The sequence below is a fragment of the Lissotriton helveticus genome, chromosome 5_1, assembly GCF_964261635.1.
Source record: "Lissotriton helveticus chromosome 5_1, aLisHel1.1, whole genome shotgun sequence".
In the NCBI taxonomy this organism is placed as follows: Eukaryota; Metazoa; Chordata; class Amphibia; order Caudata; family Salamandridae; genus Lissotriton; species Lissotriton helveticus.
In genome coordinates, this window is record NC_136065.1 from 209,853,112 (window position 1) to 209,873,680 (window position 20,569).

Sequence of the window (20,569 nt, forward strand, 5' to 3'; positions counted from 1 at the left end):
AGCATTTACAAAGCAACACAGGATACCTTGAGAAATTATTGAGGTTAGTATCATTCTAAGCCTCACAAGCAATAGCCTTTAAAAAGATTACTGGGAGGATTTGAAAGTGGTGTAATACTACACTTTATGAACAATATAATGAAACCTTTTCAGGAAAAAGGAGTTCAGGGTATAAAGACATGTACAGAAGTCTAAGGTGTTCTAGGATATAAGACTTCAGATGACCGCAAATTTAAAGAGGATATAGCTAGTGACAGGTATTGTGGGTGCTGGCTGGCTAGCAACCATAAAGGGGCAAAACCAGAATTTTCTTTGCCACAGTGCCTTGTGTGTCTTTAATAGGAGGGGTGGGTGGGGACGGTGGGGTGAAGGAAGGGTGGGTGTTGGCAGTGGGGTGGAGGAGGGCTGGGTGGGGGCAGTGGGGTGGAGGAGGGGAGCACCTTGACCTTCAGAACATTGAAGCACTGATGTTTAATAAAATGGCTTGGGGTCACAATACTGGCTACGTCAAAAGTTAGGAATAAACTGAAATGCAACAAGAAACACCAATATCGTGCCGAACTGCACTGCCATTAACCACAGATCGCATTTATTTACAAAATTCAACCTGACTCCAAACACAAAGTCTACAGTCTCATGGCTCAGTAATGCATGCAAAGCTCAAAAGAATTGTTTCTTACCCTATTTGCTCTCCAGCTGCAATATGCCTTGTGCTGAAGAATGCAATTCGCGGGAAGCGCAGATCCTGATGAGAAACGTAGACTCGCACTGGGATAAGGTTTGGCTCGCAGAGGTGGTTTATAAAACGGCTCACATTTCCGTAGAAACGAGCATCAATGCAGTACACTTCTCCGTCCTACAGATACAGTATTTCAGATACAAAGACAGTATTTGATCTGGTACACAAATCGATCTCCAAAGAGTCAATAAAATAGTTTTTAGTTAAACACCAGACAGAGTAAAACATTGAAAACCAAAGCTTATTATTTTGGCAGAAAATAGCAAAATGATAATGCGTAGCCCTATTTTTCAAAGGTATCACTGTAGTAATTAGAATGCCCACTCTATTGCACTGGAGAACCATATATTCTCATATGCAGAATATTATAGCTCAGCACGTCTGTCAATTATATTTACTACTACAATCGTCAGCAGACAATTAGTAAGTCAAACCAAGTGCTAACGTACGAGTTACATCCCTTCGGTAACAATGTCTCTGGTAGAAACTTCTAGCCGCAGACTAGTTAACTTAGAATTATTCCCAGGCATCAGACTTGATTCGGAACATTTTTGCATCAGCATCTCTGAGCGCCAGGGGACGGTGCCACACGACCCGGCCCTGACGTCTACGGATGTGACATCAGCGAGGTCATATAAGTCCCTCCCGGCGCGCTGACGTCAGTTTTCTTTGGAGAAACTTTTCCGCGGCACAACGCGGAGCCACCAAAAAAACTGTTAAAGTATGGGAACCGTGTGCAAAGGAGAAAAAATCCGTAAAACAAAGAAATTGGATGGTGCATAAAGCATCATAAAGGACAATGTCAGACACTGTAAACAAAAAAAACAAGAATTGAGGCAGAGCACCGCACTGAGAAACAACCCCGCGAAGCGTAGACCCTCCCCAGAGGCTGAGGAAGGAGGGAACAACGTCCTGATAGACAAGAGGATGGCTGCCATTACAACGCAGAACTGTGCCGGCCAACAAGGGCGGAGCACAGGAAGAACAAAAATCCACAGGCAGTTAACATTACAAGGAATGGCGCATTCCCCTGTAGAGACCGAAGGGGATAGGGACAGCCCAATAGATCCCAAAAGATGCGACTGCAGAGGAGACAAGAAACCCTAAACCGATGGAGGAGGCGGGAGGGAGGGAACAGAAAAACACCCCACACGGGAAGGACCAGAGTGGAGTAAGGCAGAGAAAGGGAAAAAGGAATCTCCTGTTGAAGGCAAAAGCGACAAGCACCACTCCACAGGAAGAGAAGCCACCCAGAGGGAGGCGGCCGCAGAAGGCAAAGTCTAAGAGGGTCGCATCAACTTGAGCACCCTGAATGAAGACTAGCGCCAACTGAAAGGAGGCAAGGTGGAGAACCCCACCTGGAAAGGTCCTCGCAGAACGGGGAGGATGGGAGGCGGAGGGGGGTTTAGGAATCTGTGGCTAGACAACTTTCTACCGATACATCGTTACCGAAGGTAAGGAACTCGTACATTTGATAGACATCTAGCCGCAGATTCCTTAACTTAGAATAGATACCACAGCTGTACCCCTTGGGGAGGTGGGTCTGAGACACAACAATATATAGTGCCCAAAAGCACAGAGCCGACAACAGGGTGACGGACTACGGGAAAAGCAGCTCGGAAGAGCAAAAGACAAGATGACCAGAAGAGCACGAGACCCCACCCGTGTGAATACGGGCTGGAATACCTGCATTAAGATTCAATTCCAGAACTGAAGAGAGAGTGCAAAGGAGGGAATGAAGAAGAACCACTCCCAGAGCCCAATGGGCGCTAAGGTGTCACCAACCAAGACCCAGAGGACAACACGGAGTGACATGACTAGATCCTTCCCGGCGGACCTACGCAAGGGAGGCCGGACAGGCAGCAGCCAGAAAGCAGAGGAAAAGAGGCAGGGACTGAACAACGCCCAGTAGTGCAAGCGTGAAACACAAGCCACACCAAGTGCAATACTCAGTCACAAGAAAGTGACAGGGGTGGACCACAACGAGGAACATGCACGTATCAGACAGTTACGGAGACAAAGCAAGTAGTGTAGCTAAGATGATGAAGGGACTGCCCAACAAGGCAACGTGAAGGTCAAGGGGAAGAACACACCCAAAGAGAGATAGAGATACAGGGCGCAGCACCCGGGACGACCCCCAGAAGAGGAACTGTCCCGCAGGCACACCAGACACAGAAAAGGGTGACACTTGAAGGAAAAAAAGTCACGTTCGAAGGGTATGTTCTCCGTGGGCACCAAAGGTGCCAAAAGGGATCATAAAAAGTGCACGCAGAGCTGTGGAGAACAACATAAAATCTCTAGAACCACCACCTCCGACTGGGAGGAGAAATACACCCCCACCGAAGAGAGGGACTGTTTAGCACAGGAACGGGACAGACAAGACCCCCAAGAAGAAGAGCAACCAGAAGAAGAGGCAAGGAAAGAAAGTCAGTTTGCAGAACAAGCCCCTGAACGTCCGTGTGGACAAACAAGCAAACTGGATCGTGCGGGGCAGGGCAGTGGCGGTGCATGATGGAACGAGCCACCGGATCACCCGAAGCAGGCTGAGCCCAGGTCCCCAGAAGGGCATCATAAAGGGAAGCTTTGAAAGGCAGAAGCGTCTCTACATTACCCGAACCAAGGATGGATCCGGCGTCGACGGACGTTGGGGTGACGCTGAACTTTCTCCGGAGAGGAGTCGATTATCAGGCTCTGACCTCCCAGAGAGGAGTCGACGACCTGGCGTCGAGGAAGCGCCAGGGCATCATCGGCCGGCGCAGACTCTGCATCATTCCGCACCGACTCGGCCACAACAACAACAGGCTCTGGTTCTGAAGTAAGGAAAGGAGCCGGGGAGGCAAGTCTACAGCGCCGGACCGGCGCCGACTCGGCCTTAACCACAACAGGCTCCGAAGTAAGGAAAGGAGCCGAGGAGGCAAGTCCATGGCACCGTACGGGCACCGGCTTGGCCTCCGAAAAGGCAGCCGCCCTTCCGAGAGCAGAGGGGGACTCAGAGACGAGCTGCGAGTATCAGCGACCAACTGCAACACCACAGGGAGCCCCAATGGACTATGCAAAGCGTTAGGGGTGCTATGGGCCGCAGAGGGGGACTGCCGGGCCGCACCCTGACGACGCCATACCTCTGTCACCTGAGGCAAGGTGCTCAGCCTGAGCCGGGAGCGAACCCACTGGCGAGTCCACCATAGATTTCCCGCACGCAGGGGGGGTCCGAGGATGCCCCAGGGAGGGGATGGGACCCAAGGGAGGCCTGCAGGGCCGTGGCATAAGTCACCATCTTTCCCAAGACTTCAGGGAACGCCGAGTGAAGACGTGCTGGTGCGCGAAATTCTTTATTTTTGGATTTGTTATTTTTGAGCCGGTGAGAGGCTCGGAGTGGCAGCCGATTTCCTGGAGGCTTTTTAGTTTCATTGGTTGGAATACAAACAGCTAGCTTACACGAACATCTTCCGCAGACATCCAAATGAAACATGGATTCTATCTGGAAATGCTGCAAGAAGGCTAAGTACTTTAATTTTTTATTACATTCTTGTCGTTACCAGGAGAGCTAGGCTGTAGAGTGAGAGCATTATCTCAGACTTTGGGAATAGCCAAAAATTGATTATTTTCTTTATTTTTACCTTTTTGTGCCTCTTTTCTTGGATTGATTGTGGCAGCATACAAATGTAAGTGTGGCAGATACATATATATCTTTCTGATAACCATTATTTATGCATGAGGGTGGGGTAGAGTACCACTCACGTTATGTTGTGTCTTATCTACAGGAAACATGAGGCAAGTATAGGACTGAAGAATACAACTCCAGCGCGCCACTCAGTGTTCTGCTGCCACAACTTTATTGTTTCATTTGTTCCTTTTTACCCTTTCCCCTGCTATGGTATAATCTGTGGAGTGAGAATACATAAACTCGCAGATGCTGCCAAAGAAAGGGGAAAAAGGTTAATTAGCATCAGTCATCGCTCCTGCTGTATCCGGCTTGACGGTTAGTTTAACCTTCTGTACTGTGACAATTTTTTGTCACAATAAAATTCATTTCATAGTACTTTTATATGGTAATTATGGGTTTTGACTTGTGCTCTTCTAGTTTTGTTCCTATTCTTACAAAAAACTTTAGAAGTAGAATTCTTAAGTATATCAGAGTGCAGACATACTATCAATGCTTGCCTACAGGTCCTTACTCCTCGATCATTGAACAGTCTCTTGAGTATGTTTTTTCTTTCATTATCCAGTTTAGGACAAAGACACAGTAGGTGCATAATGTTCTCCTCTCCTGATTTACATAACCTACATAGTGTGTCCTCTTCTGACTTTATCCATGGTGTTAGATGGCATAATCCCGGAAATACACCAAAATGTGCTTTTATGAAGATTTGTTTATTTGTTAACAACCATGGCGTTTCTAAGTATTGTTGTACTTTCTTTTTTTAAAATCCACTTATTATTGGCCATGCATGTTTTATTTTTACTAATATGTCTATGTTTTATCAGCGATAGATGATTGGTTATTTTGTTGATGGCTTTTTGGAATGATTCCAGGGTTATTGTATTACCCCAGATCAGCATTACACCAAATTCTTTCAAAGCTGTTTTTTAGGTCTCGTCCTATTAATCGCGCAAGAGATAATAGGACAAGAGTATAGAGGCTAAACCAAGGTCTGAAACTATTGCGGATTTCATACAGTTCGTGTGGGGCACTGGGGCGGAACATCAAAGCCATCAGCCTCCCTCCCACAGGCATCTGAAGCTTCCCCCAGCGTGTGCTCGGCCTCAGGCATTTCTCCTCCCCCCTAATTAGTCACCCCTGCTGTTGATACCCACGGCCGGCCGTACTTTCACTTTCACGGCCGCCAGGCCGTGTCTCGCATTTCTCCTCCCCCCATCCCCACAGCAATGCCAAGAGCTTGTTATCTATAGCTTCGTTTTATTTTCCACAATAATACCAATCCTGCTGACTTTAAAGTGAAAGCTTTTTTATTGGACAGCGTAGAGCTTCACTTCAAAGGAATGCACCCCCGCCGTGCCGAGAGCATTTCCCGGCTGCCGCTTTTCATTTAATTTTGCGGCCGCTTTTATTTTTTTTATTGTATCCTGCGTGTCTTTTGCGCTTGTTTATAATTCCTGTTTTACTCCCATTCCCCCGTTCTTCTTGCTGTTTTATTGCCGCGCGGCTCACTTTTACAGCCGCGCGGCGCCAATGCTTGTTTATTGAGCTTTTGCTATTTAAACTTGCGAACCTTCTGGCTAACTGCCTACTGGTGTTCTGTTTGTATAAGTGGATGGCTGCTGTACTTGTAGCGATACTGTGCTTGTTTGCTATGTGATTCTTTATTGCATGCCTCTCTTATTCTTGGTGCCCGGGTCTATTTTCCGTCCAAATCCTACCCTGAGAGCCTTCGTTTTGAGGGACGTCACTCCATTCCCTCTATCTCCGTGGCCCTGAAGCTGCTAGGGCTGCTGAGGGAAGTTCAGTCAGGCAGCAACAGTGAGCTCCGGTGACGAGCTGCCATCGGGTCAGAATCGAGCCGCTCCACCAATCACAGGGCCCGATCTCCACTCCCTGCTGCAGGCCTCCAGCCTTCCAATCTCACTCCCAGCTCCGGGCATTGCTCCTGCTTCTCTCTGCATCACCGAATATTCGGACTCTGTAGCCCCATTCACCTCCCTCCTCACCCTACGACCCGGCTCTCCCGTCCTCTATCCTCGCCCTTAGTCCTCCTTCACAACCCTAATGTTCCTAGACAGTCCTTCTTCCTCAGAACCAGCTTTATCTCCTCATCCTCCTTTCTCAAGCCCATGGCCGGCCTTTGCTCAGAAAGCGCCCTGGGCGGCACCAGATTTTCGCCCTTGCTCCCGATTGTGCGTAAAATAAGGCAACGCGAGGTCCCTTTTGTTTTCAACAGCTTGTCATTGACTGATCACATCAGAGCCACGAGGGTTCTCTGAACAGAAACATCTCCGCCACCACCCTCAACGCCCCTAAATTATACACAGATCGTGTTGTTTGCAGGCCCTTTGTGCGGACAGTTCTTTTCGCCCCTCTGGAGCTTGGCACCCTGGGCTTGGGCCCAGTTCGCCTATATCAGATGTCGGCCCTATGTATATACACCATCCTTTCTTCCAGCCACCATTACTCTGCACCTGACACTTTTTGCCTCTACCCTCCCTTCTCGCCCTTTACAGTCTTCATCTGTTCTTCGCGCCCGTCCTAATCTCCTCCCTTCATAATTTATTTGTTCCGCCCAGTTTATCTTTATTTCACAACACCTGCAGCTCTCAACACAGTCAGCGCCCCTCCCTCTCTGCCCAGTTCACCCACCCACTCTCTGGCACGCAACCAGACTCCACTCACCCCCCCCCCCCCACTGACCCCCCCGCACTGGTTCTCCTGCCTTACTCCCCCCTCCCTCCGCCAGCACGTGCTCCTCATCCACCCTTATCCTCCCCCTGCACTTGCTACTCCTCCTTTCTCTTCCACGGGGATTGGCGGGCATCACTTTTTCTCCCCTTTTCACTGACTCTATACTATCCCACTTTTATCGTCCTGCACCACGGACTCTCTTTGGCCTCCTGGTACTCAATCATCATATGTAAAGCGCTTTATCACATTTGGGTGGAGGCTGGCGCTATCTCAAACAGCACAAATACATAGTCCTTCACTCCCTCTACAACGCCCCCGATACACAATAACACTGGCACTCCCTACTCCTACGGCCTCTTCCCTGGGCTCAAGCCACTCTTTCAGCACTGCAACCCTTCCCTTTTTGTGCCCGCCCCTTTCCCTCTCCTTCACTTCGACTGTCCCTCCACCTACCCACAGCACTGGATAGCCTCCTTCCCCGGCCACTCTTCACCTGCCCTCCTCAGTGTTTTGCTTTCCATGCCTCGCCCGTCTCCCAGCACGGTCTCTCCCTTCTATCGCGAGCCTTTCCCCGATCACTTCAGCACTACCTCCCGCACCCTTTTTCAACCGCCGTGACTGGTTACCACTGCCCCTCACCGCTGGTTCTCCCCCTCTCTCTCCCCAGGTCTCGCTACCTCTCCCCCCCACCCCCGATGGACTCTCAATTCTCTGCCCACAACCAGCCGTAACTCTGAACCCGACTCCGCCGACGCTCTAGCGCCTATCTCTCACCTATTTCTCACACTCCCGGGCACCGATTTAAATCTCCCTTTCTCCTCCACCACTGCCCAGCCCCCCTTTGAGCACTGGCTATCTGGCCTCCCCTTTCTCCGGTAATGTTTTTTTCTCCTTTGCGTTTTTTTGCACTTACTTTTACTCAGCACCACCACTCAGGGGCCCCACAGCATCAATCTGTGCAACCATTCAACAACAACTGGTTCAAATATGTTCTCTCAATGTCTCAAACTTTATTACAAATGTCACAAAAAGATGTTAATATTTCACTTCTGTTCTTGGATTTTCGTCACAATAAAATACACTTAACACAATCTTCACAAAAGTTATTTACAAAAGTTTAAGCTATTGCTATTATAAATAACAATAAATTTTATTTAAGTATTAATTATTTAAAAAAATTAAAAGCCATTATTTGTAATAGCAATACATCTAAGTCACGTAAATACAAGACATATTGCATTACAAATGCTATAGGCGTCACATTTGCGAAAGTTATAACTATTGGCATTGTAAATGACAAAGCTATTAATTTAGCTATTTTCTAAACCAAGACAGAAATAAAATAATTGTCATTTACAATACCAATAGCTCACAATTTCCTAATGCGAGACCTATTGCATTGCAAATGCTTGTAGTATTTCCAGGCCTGCAACTTCCTGTTTTCATTTATTTCCTGCCACTTTAATAAACTGACCTTTTCGCGCATACAACTGGTCATTTAGGCCAAACTCCAGCCTTATTTGCGCTGGGGATGCGTTATTAGGCAAACGGAAAAGCTTTAAAAAAGTTTTTGAGACCGCAGTATTTATGATTACAGCACCTTTCCCATTTAAAGCCTCACTACCATATGTTAAAGTGGGCAACAATTTTGTGGATATAATCTTTAGGAGGGGATGGCAAGTCAGATCGCTTAGTGATTTCTGTAGGATGCTAAATGCTGCTGTCAAAGCATTTGCTTTCCTTTGAATATCCAGTTTTTGCGGGAGAACATTTCCATTATCATTAAATAAAGCACACAGACATCTATATGATTCTACTTGTTCTAATTGAACCTTTTCCAGAAACCATTTGGATTTATGCTTTAGTCTTGCATTTTTAGTAATCACCATAACTTTAGTTTTTGTTTCGTTTATTACAATCCCATTTTCTTTCGAATACGATGATATTCGATCAATTAGCCGTTGTAACCCCACTTTTGATTTGCTTAAGAGTATGACATCATCTGCGTACAGCAAGTTCAATATTTGTTTGTTGGCTAATTAGGCGGGTGCGCATTTATGTCATTCAGTGCGTCTGCAAGATCTGCTAAAACGGATTAAAAAGTAATGGGGCCACTACACACCCTTGCTTTTAGTCCTGCTGCCGTTAATATTTCCTTCGTTAATGTCAGGGCCTCCCCCATCCGCACTCTAACCCAGGTGTCGGTATACAAAAGTTGAATTAATTTTAGCAATGGAACTGGGATATCTTGCTCCTGTAATTTTCTCTACAAGTGTTGTGTGTGCACGCAATCAAAAGCAGATCTAAAATCGACAAAGCACAAATACAAGGGTTGTTTCCTTAAAATAGTTTTGTCCATCAATAGTGATAGGGCTAATATATTTGTAGTAGTACCTAATCCTTTAATAAAACCTATTTGATTAGGCGGGAGTATCTGTTTATCCTTTGCCCATTCAGATCGATTTGAAAGTAAAATCCCGCAAATAATTTGGCATCTGTATCTTGAAGAGTTATTAGAAAATAGTTTTCTGGATAGGCCCAATTTCCTTTCTTATAAATAGGGAATATTTGAGAACCTCTCCAGGATTCAGGTATTGTCAATGTCTGTGCTACTACTTCAAAAACGTCTGTTAGATGTTCTGGCCATAGGTCCGGTTCTTTCTTGTAAAGGGCAAAGGGAATACCATTAGGACCTGGTGCCCCATCTTTTTGTTTCACTATAAGTTTAGAAACTTGTAGCTTTGTTATATCAATTTCATGGTCCATTTCATGATTTAGTGTATCTATCCTGTTCTGATTGCCGACCTGATTCATTAAGTTCCCATCAGAGTTTAAATGTTTTACCAGAAAGTCAACCCATTCATTTTCAGTTAATACACATGTTACCACAGATGTATTAGGTCTTACTAGACCATTTATTATTTTCCAAAATTCCCTTGGGTTTGTTTGGTTGCTAGCATTTTTTTGTCCCTAGATCAGGCTTAGCTTGTTTTTTTTCGTTCCAAATTAATTTCCTCAAATTTTGATTTGTAGTTTTTAGTTTAATTGATATTTCTTTATTGTATGGAAACTTGGTTAACTGTCTCCAGAGATGGTTACGAGTCCGTCTCATTTTCCTTATTGTATAAGGTAAATTAATCTTTCTTTTTTTCCATCCGTATCACTTGTTTATCTTTAACTTTAGGTGTAAAATTATACAATTTGGCTATTTTACCTGTAAAATGTACCCATTGTTCAATTGGGGATTTCATGGTTTTATCTCCAAAACAATCTTAAACCAGTTTTTGGGCCAATTCATTTGTATCATTTTCATTGTGAGGTTTCCAGATAAGTTTTCTATAGTTGATGGTTCTCTTCTGGCCTTGCGTTGTTAGATACTTTTGGTGTTTTTTTATTCACAAATTTGTAGTGATTTGCTGACTATGATCACTATCAGGCACCTTCCTTAGATAATACGAGGTAAAATTGTTAAAGATATTCAGTGATACCATCGTATAGTCAATTCGTCACTACGAATTATGTGAATGAAACGTCCATGCAGGTGGTGAATCTAAAGGGAATCTCCCATTTAATATTCGTAGTCCCATTGCTTCTATGTCCTTCACAAATTTTGCTCCTTCTTTAGTTTGTCTGGACTTTATTATTGAATTAAGTGTCTGCTCTGGGATTGCCCATTGATGATCTTGTGACTGTGTAGAATTGTCTCTTACAAATGATACTAATATATTTAAATTAAAGTCCCCATAAGTATAAAATCTACGAAAGGGTCATTCATCATTTGTTCCAACAAAAAACTGGTAAGGGTAGCACACATATTAAACCTTAAACTCTGTGTTGGATGTAAATATATATATATATGATCAGTATTAAGGTGAAATGGTTGCCTGTTAATTAAGGGAATGCAATTTAGCCATCTCAACTTAGTTATTCAATGGCATGAAATGTTCACTGTATCAACTAATAAAATACAACACACCAGCATAGACAGAGCAGATTTGGCAGCAGTATTTAAGGAAAATATTCAGAAAATAAAAGTCAATGGGTGTCCTTTTTGTAATTTATCTCATCTCTGGAAATGGTCACTCCAAAATTATTGTGCTTTCATCTCAATTTGATAAGACTGTTTTGCTCACAGGCTCCACAAATTAAGAGGGAGTTAAATCTGAATTAGGAAATTATCTGGCTATGGACAAACTGTTCTTATCTGGAGGCGCCCTACCTTGTTGTCAAGGTCGAAGAGGTAAGAATCTTCCTCACGAACGTCTGCTTCTACATCAGAAATCATCTCTCCAACATACCTGGAAGATTAGACACAAAAACGAAACACTTAGACCACCCTCTCTTTCTTGGATTCAAATTATTCAGCGCATGTCTCTTCATACACTGTGTGAAGAAATGGGGTGTATTATATGGTGTGGCCATGAGACCCCACCGTGTAATACACTTACCAGTTTCTGTAGGACCAGAAGGTTTCATTTGTCAAATCTGCAGCTTAACCCTGCATAGCTGTGGATCGGAGCAGCAAAGCATAAACAAAGGAACAAGTGAAAAGCATTTAAACAGCACCAACACAACTGAAGAAGAAATCGACACATCATCAAGGAAATCCAATGCCAATTTATAAAACTAAAGATGATTGTTATATATTTTTAGATACCACAACGAAAAAGATCCACCAGAGGGTTCCAGAGATAAAGATTTTATAGTTATGGCAAATCAAAGCATTTCACTTTATCGTGAACAAACACTGAAAAATTAAACTGAATTTGACAATCACACTTTTTCAGCAAAAAGTTGGGCACGTTGTAATGTGGTTACTTAGAGTCACTTAAGGTGACCAACTCAGTATGGAACCAGTCAGCGGGAACAGCAAGGCCCTCAGAAACAGTTACCACCACAGGAGAAGGAGTCTTCAAGCAGGTCCAGGAGCTTTAACCTCAGTCCAATAGATTCTTATGGAGTGGTCCTGGTGCTTAGAATACGGGATGCTGAAGGATAATGTGGATGCGACGCGTGTCTTCCTGTAGGTACTCATCGGTCCATGAAGGTGAAGGGTGTGTCTTGGGCACAGGTTTCAACGTCCCACGAGGTCCTGTCTCGACTGGCTGAAATCCAGTCAGAACTGGACTACCAGTCGTGCAGAGTAGCGGACACAGCTAAATCCTTCTCCAGGTTGTAGCTTGGCTTCTGGGCATCCAAGCTGCACTCTGACAACTCTGCCGGGTTCAGAAGACTCAGTGCAACTTCTGAGCATCGAGTCCTAGTCCCTTGTCCTGCATGATGGCATGGAGCAGCGATCTGGCCTTCAACTTGCCCTCAGGAGGCTACTTCAGCTGTTGACTCTGAAGTCTCTGTGCTTTGGCTGGGCTATAGAGACAACTTTTCATTGAGCAGGACATCGCAGGCACAGTCCCTTTTCTTGGCTAGCTACCAAGTGCAGCAGGTTCAGCCAACGCCAGTGCAGCCTCGCTTTGCTGGGAACTTGGTGCAGAAGGGCAGTCCTTCTTCCAGTCCAGTTGAGATCTGAGTTCTGAATGCCAGAGTTGCCCTATTCTATTTATGCACAAAAAGTGCTCTCAGGGTAGACACGGTCCGTGGCAAATAGACTAATAAGTTCCATCCCACCTAAAGAACACTTACCGGGAAGTGTGCAACATGACTATCCTAAGGTGCACCATTCTGCCCACTCCAAACATGGTGACACCTCTACCTCTGCAACCAGAGCTCCCTAGCCCAACTCGGAGGTGTGGCTACCAAGGGAGATACATGCCCCTCAACAACCAGGTTAACAAATGGATTCCTCTTCCCTGTACCTAGTGCCAGGTGGTCTACCTAAACAATAGCGCAGACCCTCTAGTAAGTGTTGGCCATTTGCCCTTCAAAGGGGGCTTCACCTTACAAGCTTGCCTTTTGGACTAACACCTGTGTGGCTTTCTGCAGGAGGAAAATAACAACTCTCTCCTGTGCAGGAACCTATTGTCTCCTGTCCTGAAGGCATTCACATGTCTCCCCAGGACAGCAGAAAGCAGTCTGCAGGATAGATCCCGAGTACAACAGTAAACGGGCACTGAAAGTTGCACTTTGCCCAACAGCAACATTACACTTGATTTAACCATTAAATTGGATTCTCTTGATACCTTACAGTACCAACTTTAGAAGTCCCATTCAAAAGTTAGGAGGGCTGAGATGTAAGCATGTACCTCTGTACTTGCCAAAGGGGCTACTAGTTTTTCCACAGAAAAACGAAAATGTAGGGTTTTTACTGCTGGTACACGTAAAAGTACATGTTCTACTTTTTACCATACAGCACACTGCCTTATGGCTTGATAGGCCTGCATCAGGGGTGACTTGCATATATTAAAAAAGGAAGGCTTCAACTTTGCTACTACCTTGATGGCCAAGTAAAGTTTGCAGTTTAAAAATGCCCTTCCAGTCTGCAGTGGAAGGCTGGCAGCCATGTTTTACCTTGAACTATGCAGGGTGCCAGAGCAAGTGCTAAAGTCCCAGGGGAAGGGTAGACACACTAACTTACAGGCCCTAGTTGCCACTGGTACCACATACTAATGACTCGCAAGCAAGCTAGGCTATGCCAATTGAGGAGACACTGAATAAACATACACCATTTTAAGGGTCAGAGCACATGCACTAAGTCCTGTTTAGCGAAGCACAATGCATTTCATAGCCATTACACCAGTACCTAGTGGTCGAAATGGGGGCACATATGGGGGTGACCCTGCAAAAAGCCTGCTTCCTTGCAATCTGATATTCAGATGGACAGTAAAAGGGGACAGGCACCCAACCTTCAGTATCTAAACTAAATGTAATTGTCATCTGCATGCCTGAACTGCTCTCAACAATTGGAATATTTTAATCACTTAGTATATACACCCCAGCCATAGCATTCTTTAACTAAAGGTATTTAGAGTCATTTTAATGTACTTGTAACAATTGTTTTTTTTTTTAGTAAAAAGCGTAACTTTACATTAACAAAGTTTATTTTATTTTTTTAGTTTGCAAACGATAAAACTCAAACCATGCAGAAACAAGGAAGCTCTCTACACATCCTTCAGTAATGCACACTGATCTGGAAGTAGGGCTAACCGAACTTGCAGCACTTCATCAGAAGCTCTCCAAAAGTCAGGGTTACTACATATTTCCATGTCATCTGGAATGGATGTCACTGGTGGTCGTGTGCTTTTTATTCTGTCTGTTTAGGACTAGCAACGATGTTGCAGAATGCGGCTCTGGACTAAGAAGGCTGATGCCTGGCACTAGTGACTTACTTTGGCTGAAAATTTTTTAAATCAATTCTGGCATCTGGGCAATCGTTTCCTTAAGGAATGAGTATCCATTAAAAAATATTGCAGTATAGAGATGTGCACTCGTCTACTTTGGTGAATGACAATTCATCTAAGGGCAGGACTTACTCGCATACAAAGGTCCCCAGTGGAATATCTTGCTGCGTCTGGACACCCCATCCCATATTTTTGGTTCGGTAAAGTTGCAATCGAACCCTGTAGAAATAAAAACATATATTAGAAATACTTTTGGAAAAAGCCAGTTAAAACAGTGCATAACTTACTTTTATATTCATGGAAAAAGATCCTGCAGTTGGAAAAAACAAAACATAAGATACTTCACAGTCCCCGTTACTGTTACTAGCACTACAATTTGTAAAAAAAAAAATATGAAAAAAGTCTTAATTGAAAAAAAACAGGATGCTAAATTTGGAGCTCGCAACAGAATACTACTGCACCATAACCATGGGTCATGCTGTAGGAATGTTCTCAGGAAACAGTGTTAGTAGTGCTCCCAAATAACTTGTGGTGGTGGTGTGCCACATAATCATAAATGACAGTGCTGCTGCAATTCCCATTGGAAGCAGCTTGAGCAGCAGCCAGATGATACAGCTGGCAACACCCAGGGAATGCTGCACAGTCACCAAATGGAGGCAGCTGTGGCACCTTAGAAGAGTAGCTGTGAGAGGTGATCAATCTGCAGACAGCTGTTTGAGTTCTGTAGTAATAGTATTCCCCCTTTTCTTAAAGAAGATGCATTTCCCCATGAGGCTTGTAAAGTCATTCGTACTTCATCACATACAAGAAAATTCAAGGGTCAAATTTACTTAGTGCCTTTAGAACATGTTTTGGTTTCCTCCAGGCTATCATATGCAATGCGTAACAGTTTAGTGTAGTGGGCAGGTTTGATATAATGGGATATAAACTGCTCTTTTTTGTTTTACCAGAATAAAGCAAAGACTTCTTACCCAAGACCTTGCACACATGGACAGTTGATGGATGGAATGTGGAGTTTTAGTGATAGGGAATTTCTTTAATACTTCAATAAGACTTGCTCTTCAACTCTTTGCTCAAGTTTATTAAACCCCTATGAATACTAAACGGAATAAAACAGTCAGCTTTCTCACCTGAGACCATTCTGTACCACACGATTGCGGCATGTCCTCCAACAAGAGCAGGCATGGTTACACTCAAAGATCAAAGGTGGCTCCATCATATTAAACTCAGGCAGGAGTCGTCCACTCTGTAGCAAACCATGTAAGTAAGAGGGAAAACATTACTTCTATGAACGTCATCAGGGCAATTAACATTACAATCACAAACTTGACTATCTGTTCACGTGCAAGAACATGCAGCATATTTATAATGAGAATATCTCTGTTCTACAAAAAAAATGTCGTTATTTACATTTAGTAATGCAGATTATTCACCTTTAGAATAATCTTAGGTGCCAGACTAGATCCTTATTTTAGACTGTGATGCACTGCCTTAGAGTGATGGCACAGATTTGCCAGCCCTGTGAGCGGACGTCAGTTTTGTTTTGCAATCCTCTGCACCTTTAATTAGTTAAGGTAATGGCTACAAGAAAAGTCGATTTGCAAGTCCAAGTCTGTAAAGACATCATATGCGTGGGCTCAAATTTTGGACCCCAGAAGGACAATGGTAAACTCTCATAGTGGCAATGAAGACCAAGTGAAGGAGGAAGGAGTTGTGGAGTGGCAGGGGGGTTGGATTGGAATTATCTTCCTAATACTTCCAAGAAATCGTTTTCTAAAGGTATTCTGAAGAAAACAATATTTGAGGAGGAGATTTCCTATAGGCAATGATTGCTGCAAGGTGTACCTTAACTGAGGAAAAGTTCCATCTAGATTGCGTTAAATGCAGAAGATACAGGATTCAAACATTCTAGAGAACTGGAGGGACAGTAGCTGTTTTGGATGCAGAACCATTTTTATTTGAGAGCATATGATGTTCTGGTGGAAGGACGCTTTGCCTCTTTCAGAATGTCCATTTAGTCCTGTGGCAAAATATTATAAATATTTTTGCAGGAGTGAAGGTCCCTCTGGAGCTATGTAATGTAAGGAATACTTATATAGCGCAACTGCCACCCAACGGGTATCCTGGAGCTATAAGGATCAATCTGGCTATCCAAATGGGACAGGGAAACATTCTTGGGATTAGTAGAATCGAAGGGAACGTGTAACAAAACATCCATGCCTAGTCTGTCAAAAGGACTTTCCTGTTCAACCCTATTTGATAGTACTTAGAGACACTGTGGGTATTGTTTTGTGAGCATGCAAATAGATATAGCAGTCAAAGTCCTCAATTGTGAAATACGCTTTGCAGAGCATTGTCACTGAGGAAGCACTCATGGTTTTCTTTAAATAACCTGCTGAGCGAGTCTGCCTCAACATTCTGAATTCTTAGAACGTGAACCTCTGTGGTGTGTAAGTCTCCTGCAATGAGCCATTTCCAATTGATTTGTGCTTCTAGAGCTAGAGGTCTGGAAGTCATCCTCTTTGCTTGTTCAGATAGTACATCGCGGTTGTGTTAACTGCCAGAGCAATAACATACCTTGTCTTCAATGATTAAATAAAAAACTTGCAGTACACAGAAATGGGACGTTCTCTCCTTCTCAGCCACGTTCCTGAACCTGAAAAGGGCCCCTAGGAGCACCTTATCTAAGAAGAGAGACATCTGATGATGGCATGTGTTTGAATTTCATGACGAAACTTCTTTCAGAAGATGTCGAGAATGCCACTACCAAGAGAAACACTGAATCGCAGACTGGGATAGAGTGAGTCCATGAGCCCGGAATAGGGAAAACAAAAGACAGAAGAGGGCACTGATCCTAGTAAAGATTATATCTCCGGTGCCTCTGGAAATGTAATTCAGAGAAGATAAACTCTTGCAGGTGAAGTATCCAGAATTGGGTCAAAGTAGTTTATTGATTGACCTGGCACAACAGTTGACTTCTTGAAGTTTAACTGCAGCCCCATTCGGCACAAGGTCACTGAAGCAACTCAGTAATGATTTAGGACCTCCTCAAACATAACATCCCTGATCAACCAATCATCAAGTTGGAGAAAGCGAGATGATTTTTTTTGTGACCCCTGCCATCCGTTTGGAAGTTCTTGGTGTTGAATTTAGCCCGAATGGTAGGACAGTGAACTGGATATGATCGTTCCCCACTATAAACCTTAAGTACTATCGATGTTTCTATACAACTGGAAAATGGAAGTAAGTGTCCTGAAGGTTTAGCGATCATATCTGGACACCTTCATGTAATCCACCCCCATCCACCTCCGGCTTACACAGGACCATCTCGCCTTCAGGAAACAACTCAAGACTTGGCTGTTCGAGCAGTAGCGGACCCCTCCCCCCAGCGCCTTGAGACCCTTCCAGGTGAGTAGCGCGCTATACAAATGTTTTGATTGATTGTAATGGTGGGTAAATAGGATGTAAGGCCATCATTAGGAATATTTCATATTTATGCATAATAGTCACTCTGAGATGGGAATTAGGCTTGAAGAACAAGTTACGTACCTTATGAAAGGATCTGTACAGTAGAAAATATCTAGCTGCAGATTTCTCGTCTTTTGAATATTCACCAGGTGTCAGACTGGATCCCGAAACGTTTCAGTAGTACTTCTGCACACCAGTTGGGTGGCATCATGCAGCTCCACACTGACTCCGTTCCACTCAGGAAATTGCATGCGGAGCTTATTTAAGTGCAACTCCCGCAAGCAGACGCCATTTGATTTTGAGGCTGTTTGCGCCCAGAGATACACATCCCCAAGAGCAAATTGATTGTGATGCGTGTGCAGATTCCTACACTTGGGATCTTATTAATGAATAGAGTCTAATCACAGAATGGGGAGAAAGGGAGGGTGGGTGAGGAATTTGCGACTTGGAGTCTCTAACAAAAAAGAGCATTAACAAAGGTATGTACTTTTCTCTTCTAATAGAGACTTTTAGCAGTGGATTCCTCAATTTTTTAATAGATACCAAAGTAATACCTAGTCAGAGGTATGTTTGTGAATAGACTCAAATCCGAAATTTCACCCGGACAGAGCGGGAAAAATGCCGCTATTGGGGCACTCGACTGCCCAGACAACATTGCTTTGTGAACGTATGGAGGTACATCCACTTAGCCGTCTGGCTAATGCCCAGAACAGGGATTCTGCATGCCAACACAGTGGCGTCAACTTTAGCACTTGTACTTCCGAAAGCTGCTTTTAGGCCAATGTGTAGCAGATCTAAATGCAAAGCACGATCCATCTGGAGCTGGTTCTCTTCTGCACAGTCTTGCCTTTTTTCTGTCAAGAGAACTCCACAAAAAAGCAGACTGTCCACCCAGTCAGTGTTCTCTGGTACAATCAATGTAAAAGCTTAGAGCTCTCTTGTGGTTTATAGGCTAGTCTCTTCTCTTCCTTAGAGGAGTGAGGCAGAGCATAGGACACAGGCACGGGGAAGCTTTGACTGATGTGGAACAGCATTGCAACTTTAGGAATGATGGATGCCCATGTCCACAAAAAAATATGATCTTAGAAAACGGTGGTGTATGGCAGTTTGACAAGGCCTAAAGCTCACTTAACACATGATGCCAATGATATGGCGATGAGGAACACTTTCTTGAGGGTGAGAAGTCACAACAGACAATTGTGAAGTAGCTCAAAGGCAGCGCACATCTGATATAAGAGGATCAAGTTATGGTCCTACTGTGGCATGACAAAGGTAAAAGGAAATATTATTAATATTTAGGATTTGTAGAGGGCATGAATGCCCTAGTGCTTCCCAGTGCTAGGAGACAGGGAGCAAGCGGAGGCTGGACGGAAGTTAGAGGTACTGCTTGAACAGCCATATTTTAATTGACTTCCGAAATTCTAATTCTTTGTCCAGGGTCCGAGATTCCCGTGGTAGAGAGTTCCAGAGTTTGGGAGATAGGTGGGCGAAGGATCTACCTCCTCTCCTTGCTTTCCTGGCACCTATTGGTTTTAGGAGTCCTTCCAAGCTCGATGTCAGATTCCTAATTGGGACATATGGGAACACCAGGTTTCCGATTATTCTAGGACCCCTATTGTGTAATGCTCTGAGCGTTATAATACGTGCTTTGAATTTGATTCTGGCCTTTACCGGGAGCCAATACAGTGCTTTAAGGAGCTTTTTCGCCGACTCCCAAGCTGGGGCCTTACACAGCAGACTTGCTGCAGCGTTCTGGACCACCTGAAGTCTGTTGGCCACGTATTTCGGAGCCCCTAGGAAAAGTGAGTTTTCATAGTCCAGATGTGATGTAACCATAGAATGGACAACAGTCTGCCTAAGCTGTATGGTAATCTGATATAGGATTTTCCAAAGACTTCTAAGTAGCCCGAAACAGGTGCCTGCGACTTTCTTGACTTGAGTCGTCATTGATAGGTCCTTTTCGAGCTAGAAGCAGAGGTTCTTGATAGATTCTTTTGGCATGGGTGGGCTGCCCAGGCAGTCAGGCCAGCTTAAGATGGCCTGGGAATTGTCTTATTCCTGAGAATCATTAACTGTGTGTTATCACCGTTTAGTTTTAAGCAGCTGTTGATCAGCCATTCCATGACTTTCTCCATACATGGCGATAACCTCTCAGAGTCCCCGTTGGTTCTAGAGTCTAAAGAAATCATCATCTGTGTATAGTACGCGTAGGACCTCATGGAGTTGGCGAAATCTTGGGCAATCTGAGATAGTGGCTCCATGTAAACATTAAACAGAGTGGGGCTCAGCAAGGAACCTTGTGGCACCCCGCACGTTAGTGACATCATTTTAGAGAAGCTGGTGTTTTCTAAGACTTGGAATGTTCTTCTCTCCAAGAATGAGGCCAGCCACTATAACGTGGTACCTTATAGCCTGATGGCCAAGAGTGATTTGCAAAATGTGGAGGTCCACTGTGTTGAAGGCAGTACTCCGGTCCAAGAGAAGTAAAGCTGCTGAGCTTTCCCGATCTAACAATGTTCTGAGTTCCTCCACCACCGCCAACAGAGCAGACACAGTGCTGTGTTGTGCGCGAAATCCCATCTGGGTGGAGTGGAGACAATGGTTTGTTTCGAACAACTCAGCCAGTAATCTATTGACTTTTTTTCCAATAGCTTGCCAACGAATGGCAGCATCGAAATGGGGCGGAAATTCCCTAGTTGCATTGGATGTTTT

The 20,569-nt window shown here is 44.4% G+C and overlaps 1 protein-coding gene across 10 annotated transcripts in view; it reads right to left on the minus strand.

The window, feature by feature from the left end:
• Positions 1-20,569, minus strand: part of EHMT1 (euchromatic histone lysine methyltransferase 1) — a 984,283-nt gene that overhangs the window by 59,057 nt on the left and 904,657 nt on the right. For all 10 annotated transcript variants that reach the window (XM_078642016.1, XM_078642018.1, XM_078642009.1 and 7 more), the window contains 4 exons: positions 15,520-15,635; positions 14,522-14,608; positions 11,314-11,392; positions 681-856 (listed from right to left, as the gene is read on the minus strand). In XM_078642016.1, the coding sequence (XP_078498142.1) occupies positions 681-856; positions 11,314-11,392; positions 14,522-14,608; positions 15,520-15,635 (458 nt within the window). The remainder of the gene's footprint in view (positions 1-680; positions 857-11,313; positions 11,393-14,521; positions 14,609-15,519; positions 15,636-20,569) is intronic.